General features: G+C 38.9%; 1 protein-coding gene across 2 annotated transcripts in view; it reads right to left on the bottom strand.

Moving 5' to 3' along the window:
- Positions 1 to 13,612, bottom strand: part of LOC116058201 (Down syndrome cell adhesion molecule homolog) — a 115,021-nt gene extending 101,409 nt beyond the window's left edge. Inside the window, exon 1 of one of the 2 annotated variants that reach the window (XM_031310927.2) lies at positions 12,724 to 13,612. In XM_031310927.2, the coding sequence (XP_031166787.1) occupies positions 12,724 to 12,766 (43 nt within the window). In that variant the 5' untranslated portion in view covers positions 12,767 to 13,612. The remainder of the gene's footprint in view (positions 1 to 12,723) is intronic. The other variant, XM_031310928.2, reaches the window with a different exon arrangement.
- Between the last annotated feature and the right edge of the window lie 446 nt (positions 13,613 to 14,058).

Raw genomic sequence — 14,058 nt, 5'->3', positions numbered from 1 at the left:
ATTGTTAAAACAAAGCAGGGGAGTAGGGAGAGGAACAAGGTAGCGAACTGCACAGTGGCCCTGTCTCTCGGCTCAGCTGCTAGCCTGCCGCGCTGCCGAACCTCTGCTCCGGCTGTGTGTAGCCCTGCCCTGCATGAAACACTTTTTTTAAAATCTTGATTGACAATAGAGCTTTCTGAACCTTCTGTGAAAAAGGTCAAAGGAATGGAGACAAAGCAGCGTGACCGTAAATGACAGCGAAACGCAGTAAAGACTTGGACTGAGCTGAAAAGGAAAACTGTACTGCAACATATGTCTTTCAGTTTATGACAGGTGTTTATTCTGTTTTGTCAAAAATAGTTTGGTGCCTAAAATGCCAAAAAAAAAAAAATAGTTTGGCACAAAATGGCTAAGACACATACCATACCATCATTTAAACTTATAAAAAACTGAGATTGCACCCTGTTATTTTACAAACCCTCATACAAGACAGCTCTAAAGAAAAAAGATGTAGAGTAAAAGTCAAATGAAATGGAGTATCGTGTGCATAAAAGACATTGAGCACGAGTGCCTATGTATCGCTATATATGTTGTTTTTACACTTGGCTTTAAAAATGAGCCAGATATAACATTTTAATTATTGAGCCTTAGATGTGCTGATTTTGCACCTTTTTTTTTTACTTTTGAACGGAGCCAGGCTAGTCGTTTCCCACTGTTTCCACTGTTTCTGCTAAGCTAAGCTAAGCTAAGCTAACCAGCTGCTAGCGGAAGGTTCATATTTACAATACAGACAGGATGACATATCAAACCTCTCATATACAGTAACTCTCGAAAAGAAATCAAATAAGCGTATTTCCTGCTTACTTTTCCTTTGGTTTGAGCTGTTCCCTTCTGCATTTATATAACTATAAATCACACAACTAAAAGAACAATGGCAACATTTTAGTTATGTCTTGTCATTGAACAAAGTGCTGGAGTACATTTTTAGTTAGAGCTGTTAGTTATTGACTTTCTTGTCTGAACAGTTCTACAGCACTTGACTCAAATTTGTATGTAATATAGCTATTGCAGCACAATATGCACTGTGCATGCTTTTAGAGAGTGGAAGAGAGGCATTATTTCTGTTTCAGTAAAATTCCTCCCACCTCTGCAACTATACTGTCAAGTGCAACTCTGACTGAGCTGACAGACAGAGAGAGGGAGAACGGCGGAGAATCTCAGGTGAGCCGAGAGGGAGGACATTAAACCCAGCAGGGAGGGATAAACCAAGAGATTAGCTGAAGGAGGAAGGCTGACAGCTTGAAGATCATCTACATTATACTACAGTACAGCACAGGAGCCTATAGCCAACATCGTCCTATCATATAGAATAATTCTAATATTAAATAGAAATCTGAGCAGAGTTTTACGTAATTTCTCCTGGGAGAGTTGCAACAGTGCAGCAGGGCATGAAATGAAGAGAAACCTATTGAATTCTACTTTAAAGGATGGTCTTAGCCATTAAAAACACTTTCACTAGTCCACTCTTCTAATGTGCACTTGTATGAAAAACTCTGTAAGTTCCTAATGACTAATCTGTTTTTTCTTAAGTTGTTATTTTTTTTATGAATAAATTTGACTTAATTTGACATATGACTGAAGGCAAGTGGTGACTAAACATGTTGACATGAATGACTGAGAGCTAAAATGCAACATGGGTGGTGAGCAAACCACGGGCCAAGAATGTGAATGAGAAATGTTTAATGGAGTTCAGGCAGCACTGATATGTTTAGCCCATCTGTTTAGTTTGACTTGTTTTTCGATTAAAACTGTCCATTTAGCGCTCAGGTGATGTGTTCATGTCTGCAAGATGTGGGTCCATTTAAACAGACAGACAGAGAACATTTTGGAAAGGATGAACTGGGAACTGAAGAGGCATTTCTTGCATTTAATGAAATCCAAAACAGACCAAGAGAAAACAATGCTCTCATGTTTCTGTCCGATCAGTGCACTTGCACCATGCAAGCCTTGGAGAGGTCTCCACCATCACAAGTGTGGGGGATATGAAAACTCTGCTTATATAACAAGCACACATATATCAGCTTCCTTGGGCCTTGTTTGAGGCTGTGAACCATTAATCCATGCTGGGGAAGCAGTGAGATGCTGTACTCACAAATGAACCACTAGGATAAGAATTTGCTATTCTAGAATACATTATCAAAAAATGCAAAAAGGCGGTAGCCGACTAAATTCTTTCAGTAGTGCAAAAATGCAACATAGAGGACAATATTCTAACAAAAAAAATGTGTTCATCATTTTTTTTTTGCAGTGTTGTGCATCTAGCACCTCTACCTGAAACATGTGATGTTTATGCAAACTTTAGCACTGAGTTACACAGTTTGGATGACACATTTTTGTATGCAAGAGTGTGAGTGTTGCCCTTGCTTACATTGATTTCTTTATATCCAAATATAGGTAATTTCATATCTCGATAACTATATATATATATATATATATATATATGTAAATTCAATAGATAGTCTATATGAAATAACCACACGGTAAAGACTATTTTTCTATACTCCTTTGTGAATTAAATACTTGACAAATGAAAAGGAATATTTTCTCATTTTATTCAAGAACTTTAGTGCAAAATTAACAGAACGTGCAAGGATCAGAATGTAAAGTGTTATCCTAATATTGCCGTAATGCAGTTTGGCAGCTGGTATTTTGACATCACGATAGAAACGATATAGAAAAATATAAATTTTTGTCTGCCCGAGGTTTCTGCTTCAAGGAAGTTTTTCCTTGCCGCCACTACAATACGTGCAATGCTCTTTGGGGAATTTATGGGTCTCTGTAAATTCTAGAGTGTGGTCTAGAGTGTCCTGAGGTAACGTCTGTTAGGCTTTGACACTATAAATAAAATTGACTTCATCGCCCAGCTCTACCTACATCTTAATCACAGTGGTGTTCATTTTGCATTGCATTTGCAAGTTATTACATACGAATCTATGTACTGTATATGAATCACAATAAAAGATAGGAGACATTGTTGAATGTTTTTTTTCCGTTGGCTCTGTAATAGGCTGCAGTAGGAATTGCCGTGTTGTTCTGCATCATCTCGAGGTGGTGAAAATAAAAGCCATTTGCAGGATGGAAACAAAGAGCCGAAATAAGCAGTTGACAGTGGAGGGCAAATCAAAGTCCTGGGGTTAAATGGGATTGTGGGTCAGATGACTAGACATCGTTGCCGTTCCGCCCACAGCCATCCCCCCCTACAACACTCGCTCCCTCCATCCCTGCCTCTCCTCCCCTCAACAGCCCTCCATTTCCCTCAAAGGCAGGAGTTTTTCATCTTCAGTAACCCCACTGCAGGGGAGAGTCCTCTCTTATTGCTACAATGCAAACACAGAGTCAGCCACTCTATTACATATGTGAATCTGTGTCGGTTTCTTTTTTATAAGAAATCTTGAAGATTGTTCTTGAACTCGATTTACCTTCAATCAAGACAAAAGCACATCTGAAATCACAGAATAGTCATAATAAAAATACACCTTGTGATGCCAGAGTGGCATTAAATGCTATAGTGGGCATTCATAATAGGGCCCTCGTTATTTAGTCCTACAGGAGCCTGTCTATATAGCCCTATTATAAATCACCCTGATGGATACACGGTCAATTGAGAGTAACAGAGAAAGGCAATGGTGAGAAAATGGCAGCGCTCTGCATTAGAGCTGCACTCAATCTACACACAAACGAGAGGGATCCTTTATTAATCATGTTTTTCTTTGATTGCTAGACCGCACACCGTACATCAAAAACTATGTTCATAACTACCTCCCATTGTCTCCATGCATACATCTCTCCCTGTCCTATAACTAGATTGTGTATCTCAGACAGCCTGCCTGGTGACAGGGGGCTCTGCCAACACTGCCAGGCAGAAAAATACACATCAACGTATTCAGAGCGTTTAGTACCCAGGATTAATCAAATTATAATTTAATCATCTGATCAAACAGCAATTAGCATAATCACTTCTGGGGAAGGCCTGATAGAGAGGAGACTGCAGCGGAATGGAGCTGGGGGCTAGCAACACTTTAATGAAACATTTGCCATAATGTTTGAAAATGTTACACATCTCGGGCTACAGGAACAGATCTGGATTTTGAATGCTAATCAGCGCGGTTTGGTTATGCCTAATGAATATGTCCAGTAGTCAGCCACAGGGGAGGACATTGCCAGAAAATATTTATTTCACAAAATATTTATTTTTACTGTTTATGTTTCATAATGGATACAGTATATGTATACAGTATATATATTTGGACTCTAACAAATCACATTATATGCATGTATGTGTATGACTTAAGCAATGTCAGTATCTTATGAACAGGGAATACAGTGAAGAAATAGATGTGGTTATTATATTAGTGTCATTATTGGCCTTGTTAACTTGTGGTTGAGGAATAAGTATGAAGTTATAAACAATATGAATACTGTATTTTATATTAGAACTAATTTACAAAATACCACTCACATGATTTACAGTATGTGTTGTTTAAGCCCCTTGAATACTACAGTATCTTACACTTTTACATGTCCAATCTCTAAAAAATGTAAGATAATCATTGCTGAGTGAGTAGTAATCATGGCAATGCAAAACAACTGTTTCTTTTGTACATCTCAAAAGACATATGTCAGATTTAAAATGTTTCACAAGTACACCAGACCCTTTGTTAAAGGCCAAAACGTTTGGACCTTGGAAGTGATATGAAACTATACAGTATAAACAGAAGATTATGAGAAACACTTAATTGTGAGATATACAAATGTCGCTATTGTATATTACTGATATATTATTATTGTAGTTAAAGGACTGTTGAATTGTCACAGGTTTTTATGCAGAGCAATATTGCACATGCTCACACAGCACCATCTTACTTTACATCTAGTTTAAAGCTGTTTTGGCTGTACTTGATCATTAAGAGAAGAGATGGGGTCTCTGTGTCAGTACTTTACTCACTTCCCTCTCTTCTTAGTGATATACAGAATGGAAATTTTTCACAGCAGATATTACTACAGCAGGCTCAATTCCATCAAGTGTCCCAGTAAGCTATTTCAGTGAGTCAGCATGCACAATACCAGGGCCTCTCCTAAGTGGAATGCAGCCATCAGTAATGGCTTTGAATACACCTGTGCTTTTCCTACTATGGCATGTCAACATGTCTGCTGTGAAAAAGGTCTATTAGTAATACAATTGGACACAAATTGGGCTGATCTCTCTGTGCATGCAGACAGGAGTCTGGATATGAAGAGACCCCAACAGGGCGAGTCTCTGTTTGGCAACACTAACTTTTTCTTCTAAGGATAACATTCACAATGCAACTACAGTGTTTTGCATTAGAAAAAAAATCATTTTGGAGACAATGCAACGTCCTCTTATTAACAAATGAGTCAAAATATTCACATTGAATATGTGCAAAAGTTCCACTGGCAACATATTTAGCACATATATTCAATGTAAACGCAATCAAGATACACAAAAGGTTCAATATCAACATTTGCTGATGCACCAACATTTCTCAAATTTTGATTCCAAGAAAGTCAGCTCAGGGCATCTAAAGCGTGATAAGGGTTTAGGCAACTAAAAAGATTTTACCAGATCAAGAAAATAATGTTGCTGGTTAAATATGTAAATGACAATGCAAGACTCAACACAAACCCTGATCTGCGGAGGAAGATCAAGTGCTGTGTTTGCCCATTCTGCAGCGCTTTATGAATGTCACCCTGTTTCTGACTAAACACTGCCAGTAAACATAAATTATTTTTGCAAATTGTTTGGGTATGAACATTATGCATAATGTGCAGATACTTTAAAGAAAGTCTTTATCCTACATTTATTATCTTCATGTATTTATATCTAACAACAGCAAATAAGCAGACCTCTGTTCTAACTTCACTGAACAGAACAAAGCTCTGTGCATGTCTAGCTTAATAATGGCTGTGTTTTTCATGATCTCAAAAGGGACCATGACTGCAACAGGGTCTATAATGATAAAGGATGTACAGCAGATATCATATGTATTCAGAGGTTCCTCTGCTATTGAATAGTGGGTGATTTTAGCTGAGCTCGAGCAACCAACCAGTCTAAAAAAATGTCCATGTTTGGGTCTGAGTAGGTAATGTCATAATCTGCTTTTTAGTTTGTCGAAATGACAAGATGTTGAATATGACAAGAATAACTAGCCTGCTGGTACACCTTCATCTGTCATGTTCATAGACTGTATAAAAGAAGTAGACATACCATCCGGGTCTTAAAAATGAAGCCAATGGAGAATTGCCTTAAACCTGCATTCTTTCTAATTGCCAGCAGGGGGCGACTCCACTGGCTCCAAAAATAAGTCTGTTTCTATGAGAAAATGACCCTACTTCTCACTTGATTTATTACCTCAGTAAACATTTTCATAATGAGTTTATGGTCTCAATCGCTAGTTTTAAGTCTTATTCAATCCAGCATGATGTTCGTTTTGTAAATCATGGTCCCATTTATTTTAAAATAGACGATTAAGCAGAGGATGCTTTACGGCGTGGCCACCTTTTTGATAGGAGAGTAGCAATGCACATCCATGGCACTGTGTACATTTAAATAGCCGTGAACTTGTTTTGGGTGTCCATGTTTTCATTATAGAACTTTGATCCTTTCATAGTGTGTTTTCACTTATGAATATTAATTGCTACATTTAGGTTGCCTAAAATGTATTGTTCAGCATACTAAAAGAATCTTTAAGGAGTAGGCTGTTTTAGGCATTTTTTTTGCTAGCCGAAATTATCATTTTTGAACTACACATGCACCTTGCTAATCAAACTAGCTAGCACTAGCATTAGCTGGTAACTTGGTGTTAAGCTTAGCGCTCCTCAACAGCTCCACCCTCTCATCCAAATATGGTAATTTCTGGCTCCAAAAAAAACAAGATGGCAACAGCTAAAATGCCAAACTCAAGGCTTTGTAGATGATACAGTCAATAGTCATGTTAGACATCAAGTGTAAACTAGACAATGAGTAAAGAGCAATGTCCAGGGCCTTTTATAGAATGGCCTGAGCTCAATTTAGCTTACGTCTTACTGTATCTGCGTGGCCACAGCATTAACCTACTGCCCTATTTAATGATGAAAGCCTACAGACACAAACAACACAACTAATTGGCATCTTGCTAAGTCATCATCAGTCCAGTTCACAGATGCCAAAAACTCCAAAGTTTACATAGTTTACTCACCAATACTGTATTACTGTCTTAGTGTACCAATGCCATTGTAAGCGAACACTGGCGAAACATGTCACACAAAAAGTCAAAGGATTTCTAGTAATAAGGTTTACTATCAAACTAAATTCTAGTGATGTGTCAGTCAATAACCGCCTCATTCAAATAGAAAAAGTAAAAAAAAACAAAAGCAATATTCTGTCCAAGTGGGCTTTCTGGCCTTGGATGCAAATTCAGTCAGAGTTTATGAGTTATTAACAAATTAAAGACCAGTAATATGTTATTGTGACATCCATGTGAAGTGGCAGATGTACAGCAAATGCCAGATGTGGTAAGCATCTATAACACTTTATAACACAATTAATTAACACAATTAATTTTATCAATGAAACATTCACAAGCTTGGAAGTCTCTTAATAGCTGTGTTGTATCTGGCTTTCAAATGACCGTATTAAATTCAACTTCATATTTTTCTAGACATTGAATAAATCATCACACTGTTCCCACATCTGTCGCATCAGTGATTGTTATCAAAAGCAATAGAAGGCATTGCTTTAACAATATTTAACCATACACATGTACAAATACAAACGCTTATAAAAGTAGATTGTGGCACTCAATATGTACTGTGGGCTATAACTAGGCAAAATGACAAAGTAAAAGCTTTGTCTTTTTCCTATTGGATACACAATAAAGATTGTTGAGTCTTAATCAGTCAGATATGTTGAAAAGGGCCTAAAATAGCCTTGTTTCTGCATGGAAAATCTGGCTGATTTCATATGATTCTTTAAGCTTTAGATACCACATAACACAAGCTGACTCGGTGTCCCTTTTCCCCCTCTCTTCCTCCTCTTTTTCTGCCTCACTACACACTATCATCTCCTCAAGCATTCTGGTCTGGGTTAAATGAAACCTTTAACAGTTCAATGTGCATCCATTAACATATGCTTGAGTCTACTCTCGTCTGAACAGCCAAGCTAAGGCGCAAGCACACACAGTGGGGTGACACAAAAATCTTGACCCAATGACACTGACACATCCTGGTGTGATTAGTGATTCCATGAAAACAGCATGCCACTAATACCTTCTAATATTAATCCTTGTGCATGCTATTCATTAATAATGAAGATAAAAACAATCTAAACTTCATTCAAACAATCCAAATACATGTTAATAAGTCTATTTTACTAATTCTTTGTGGAATTAGTAGAAGAATCTTCAGAAAATTTAATTAGTTTGATTTTGTGTTGTGATACCACACTGCGTTATAGTGAAAAGGGAATTGCCTGTGGTGACTGCAAATGATCATAACATGTATAAATGTGGGTTAAATGAATGTATGAATATTCTACCACTGTCAAAAATCAGTATATGCTGAATACACTGGTATCATCAGTAAAGACAGTCACTCTGGTCAGAACTAAAACAAGACATGACTACGACTTACTTAAAAAAGAATAATCACAGTATTTTCAGTGGCCTACATTGTGTTGACTGGTGTGCTGATATTAATGTGCTGCTGAGGATCTGAGCTCAGCTGTTGTTTGCTGATGTGTGTTGTTGTGACCCTGTCAACCCGTCCTGACTCTATGTGAAGTGACAGATGTATACCAAAGGACACCAGTCTGCACAGACCTAGTTTCCCACTGGCCCTAATGTGACCTCTAAGCAACGCTGGTTTGACTGGTGATAATTGGCCAAATCAATAAAATAGTAACAAACTTACAATGTATGCAACATCAAATAATCAAACTCCTCTTAAAGACTGAACAATGTTTCCCTTTTAACATAAAAAAATGCAGTGCTTTATCTTGATGAAATGTCTATAAATGTTGGTGAAAAAAAAGGGTCTTAACATCGTGTTCAAACCCCAACCCTGTCTCCTAGAAAATACAATTACACTGCATACTGCTAATTTGTTTGGCCGTTTTGAGGGAAACTAAATTGCAGCATGTTGCACTGGCAACATTTTGTTTTGAGTGAAGGAAGTGCTACATTTTTGTACCGTATGTAAGAAGTAAGAAGGTGGTTGGGGTGGCTGGTGGGTGATCAAAGTGGACTTAGACACTGCAGACCATGGTGAGGTTGAGGCAACAAAAGCACTTTTGTAAAGGTTGTGAAGATTGCGGCCTTGGTTAAATAAAACAAAAACAAAAAAAGTCCCTTTTGACTTTTTCCCCATCTTTTGTCCACCCAGTAGACTACAGACATCTATTAAAATAAATGAGTTGCTCTTAATTGGTAAAATTATATGGCTACACACCACGTGTGTCGCGTCATATCTTCATTGCAAACCCAGCTCTCCTCTCTGTGCTTGACTGATTATAATCTCTGTCCTCATCAGGGTCAATGCTGTCCCTTGGTTACTCCTGATCAAAATGAACAGTCTAACTGCTGATGACAGGTATTCAGATGCTCAACTGTTTTGTATCTTTAATACTCCAGAATCGTTGTTCAGCATGAAGGAGCTAGGAGACAGTTTTCTGTGTTTAATTTGTTGCTATGATGATCCGATCCGGAATATTTTTTTAGAAAGAAACGGGATTCTGCTCCTAGATTAACCATGTTTGAAGTCTGGATCAAGTCAAATGGAGAATGCTTATGTTTTAATAAGCGGAGGTACCTTTTCTCCAGCAGCCCCTCGTCATCCTAAATGGAAAGCTAAAAATACACATGCACAGAGTGATACCAAGAGCCAATTGAGGAGCTCCGCTTTATATTTACACAGCTTATTAGCGTCCAATTGAGCATGTGTCAGATTCCCCCCCTCTGGCGTAGCTGAGCAAAAACAACATTATGCCATTTCCCCAATTTTATCTCTTCATAACTAGAATATGTTGCTCCCATTCCATTTAGGTTTTAATAGACACTTCTGCAAGAGCACTTTAAAAGCTCAAGCACCTCTGAAGTGAACTCTACAGCAGATTTTACCCTCTACAGCTGTGAATTGTTTATATCTGCTGTAATGAGCTCGCAAATGTGTCCTCAAATTGGCAAACAGCAATTCAGAGCAAATTGGAATTTGTACAGTTGATACTATTCATAAATGACCACTGCAAAGCTAGTGGTTGTAACCTTCTAAAGATGTATTCTACTAACAGGCAATGCAAATATCAATCTCTACATAAACAGCCATGAAACCTAAACAGACAAAAATCATTTTAAGCATTTGAAAAATAAAGCATTTCAATCAGATCATGTGTTGAAATGACATTTGGCTCCCATAACTATTATGGGGAAGGACTGACGGGCTGAAATCTATCAGGAAGCATTGTCAGGGTCACCTGAACAGAGTGCAGTGTTGCTCAAGCCCAAAGCCCACACTGCAGCAACACTCATTACCCAGGTCTCCATAGAGACAACCTCAGCAGCCCGTACTGGCCCTAAAAGCCTTTATTTCAGCAAGCTACATCTCTCTGTCCAGAAGAGGTGCAACATGTAAGAATCTGATGGAAGCTGCTCATTAAGACTAATCTTTGCAGGTCTGTTCGGGGAAAACAAATGTGCAGCAGAGAGAATACCGTCTAAGATCAACAATCACAATCACTTTCATTTTGCCTACAGTCAATTTAGCATGGTAGAGAAAGAAGCAAAATACAAAGAGAGGATTGTCATAATGCACTCTGGGTAATTGTAAATGCTGCCACAAAAAAAAACACCTTTGAATCTCTGAATCAATAGAAAAGGTCAGTGTCAAATGAGCCGAGTCTGTCGATATGAATGGCACTGCATCAGCAGCGACCACAAACGTAGCATTCATCACAATTACAAGTGCTGCTGCTGCCATTCAAAGTTTCCATGTAGATGTCTCTTAGCAGCAGCCATTTTGAAACGCTGTTGCCTGGACCAACGAGACTGAAAAAAGCCATTCAAAAGCAAAGCAATAGATCGTGCTCAGCAAACAGAGATTTCAGCACAGCATGAGATTTGAAATGGACATCAGTGTCCTCTGTTTCTTGAAATTGTCTCGCCTCAGTTACAGAATGGAGTCTTTGCTACACCACCGTCACTGCTTTAACTCCATTCTCTCCTATAAATAACAACTGCCTTCATTGAACCCTTCAGCATGGCCACAAAATGGTTTTCCTGTCATCTAAGCTTGACGCATTGCCATCTACTCTCAGTTTGCATTGTGTCCCCTTTAGATTTTTTAAATCCCTTCCCCTTCGTCTACCTCTCAAAAGATCTTCTAAATACCCCAATTTTCTTTCAAGCTGATTTCTGCCCCCCAACACACGCACATCCCACCCCCTACCACACAGCCCCGTGTCCTCCTCATTGCCCCTTCCTCACACACCCTTCTTGTATTCGCTGTAAAAACCAGTCACCTTTAGTCCAACAACAAATACAATAGGCACTAATAAACCTATCTTTTGAGGAATTCACTGCACAAAATAGGATCTGGATGCATTTTGCAAGATGTGCACATGGGCAAGGGTGATAAGGGCTTGTCTCTTTTTTTTCCAATCCAAAATGACTCCATGTCTGTGCTTCTAATATGGCGGGTGCAATGCCAGAAAAAAAGCACAGCCAACCTATTTAATCCTTTTTCTAGAAGAAGTACTCGACAGATCTAACAGAAAGCATGCAATCATGCTTACATGCCATTTAATACTTAGAATAAAACATGTACTTTATATAGGCTATTATAATGCATGCAAGTAAATATAGTACATTTTTCATCAACATACTTCATGGTTTAGGAGTGGATTTGTGAACTGAAAAATTAGTTTTTCATCTTCATCCATTTTCATCCATGGAGTGAATAACTGTTCTGTTTGAATGTAATTCACAGGCAGGTTTGAGATTTAAACAAACAAATGGTGAATGCACCAGGTGTACATGCAAATGTGTTACAACAAAATTATTATTATTAAGATCCTTTTTAATAAGCCACATGTGTGAAACAGTGAAAGGTAAACTGTTAATATGCACATGAAGCATCTAAAAATGATGTATGAAAATGCACTCAGACTGAGGCCCAGTGCAGTTTGATAAGAAAAAATGAATAATCCTTTATTGACAAACTGATAATGAAGAAAAATAATTTAGAGGTTTTATCTTGGGGCCTAGAATTTCCACACAAAAAAAAATAATTGCACAGAAACTAAAATAACAAACATTAAAAAATGCCTCCTTCCTCATGCAGTACAGGCTGCACCTATCACTCAACCTACATTTCTCCTCTCTCCCTCTATCTATTTGATAAAAGGGTAATCTTAAATGTTGAAAATGCATGAGTGCTTAAACGTTCACACTCTTCATCTCTATAAAGGTTAATGTGTATAACTATTCAACACCCAAAAAGACCCACTGTCTGTGTCAGGACATAGCAACAGCCTGTTCATGGTTTAATTTTCCAGGACAAAAAAAAAAATAAAATAAAATCTATATCTTCAATGTGGGAATGCTTACAGGCTATTTAGGATATTATTTGAACACTCTGTCCGGCGGGATAATTAACATACACTTATAGTTTAACATGCACAAATGCATCACCTACCATTCAAGATGCACTGGGAAAAGATAAGAGCCAATATCCACATGCCCCGCTCCGTTCAATATCCAAGCTTATGCTTTTTCTTCTTCTCTCCCCGCACTCTTTCTTCTTATTTCTTCCTTTTATTTCTTCAACAAGTCAATTGCAATGAAAGAAAGGAGAGCTTGCAAATCTCTCTCTCTCTCTCTCTCTCTCTCTCTCTCTCTCTCTCTCTCTCTCTCTCTTTCTCTCGCTCTCTCCCTCTCAATTCTTCACGTTGGGAAGAAGATGAAGAGGAGGAGGTTTGAGCGTCTTCCTGCTGCTGATTGTCTTCTGGTACGGCGGGAGATAGTGTATGATCCACAACTGTGCGTCTCCCCTTTCTTTGGACTGACCGCACCGCACCGCACCGTGCCGGGCCTCAGTGCAGCCGTCCCCCCGTGTCGGAGCGCTGCTCTGCTTGGAACATGAGGGAGCTCGGCTCGGTGCGCTCCGTTCCAGGTGAGCTGTGCCGCTGCTGCTGCTGCTGAGTCAGAGGCTGGAGACGCATAGGACAAACGGTCTATGCGCACACCCAACTCCACGGTTAAACAATTAAAAGAACAAACCAAAAAACAAAATTCGGAATAAAGAAAATAATCGATAAATAATAAATAAATGAATAACTTAGAAATCTATGCACTGAAAATAGCCAAAAATGTCATCTCAGGTATATGGGAAAAAATGCGTAAAAGTTGAATTTTTTTCGAGGATTAAAAAGCGCATGGAGTTGATTGTTAGCTGCGCTGAAAACTCATTCTCTCTTCGCCGCCTCTCTCCGTCCGGCGAGCAACAAGCACACGCATCTTCCCCCTGCAGCCGCACACACAAACTGCGCACACTGGTCCCTGCGCTTAAAACCTGCCCTGCCTCAGAGCACTGTGGAATAAACCCTCGCCTCCTTCGCAGCCGATTTTCTCCCTCTCCATTGCCTTAAAGGTGCAGGGGTGGGGAGTGAGGGGGCGCACAGCTGAGCCTCTGAGGAAGCGTTTTAAAAAATAAAGTCTTTCTTTTGTTTTAACACAGACGCGGGATCAAGGTGTTCCACTCAGAGAGGAAAATCTGCACATTAACATAAGCAGGAGAGAATTATCCCATGCTGGACATCCTTCTATGGTTTGCTGGTACAGCTGTAGTGTAGCAAGCTGGAGGATGGATGCTGAGGGAGGGAGGGATGGAGAGAGAGGGAGTGATGTAGGTTACACCTGACTGGATACAGTGTAAGCATTTGGTGAGGGGGAAAAAAAGCAAAATTATCTTAATTGGAGGAGATCAGATCCTGTCTTTTAATGTGTTTTCTGGATAATTTATGAGCCCCAG

Source organism: Sander lucioperca, chromosome 13 (assembly GCF_008315115.2).
Source record: "Sander lucioperca isolate FBNREF2018 chromosome 13, SLUC_FBN_1.2, whole genome shotgun sequence".
In the NCBI taxonomy this organism is placed as follows: Eukaryota; Metazoa; Chordata; class Actinopteri; order Perciformes; family Percidae; genus Sander; species Sander lucioperca.
The sequence above is the reverse complement of the archived record's forward strand: the minus strand, read 5'-3'. Positions and strand labels throughout refer to the sequence as shown.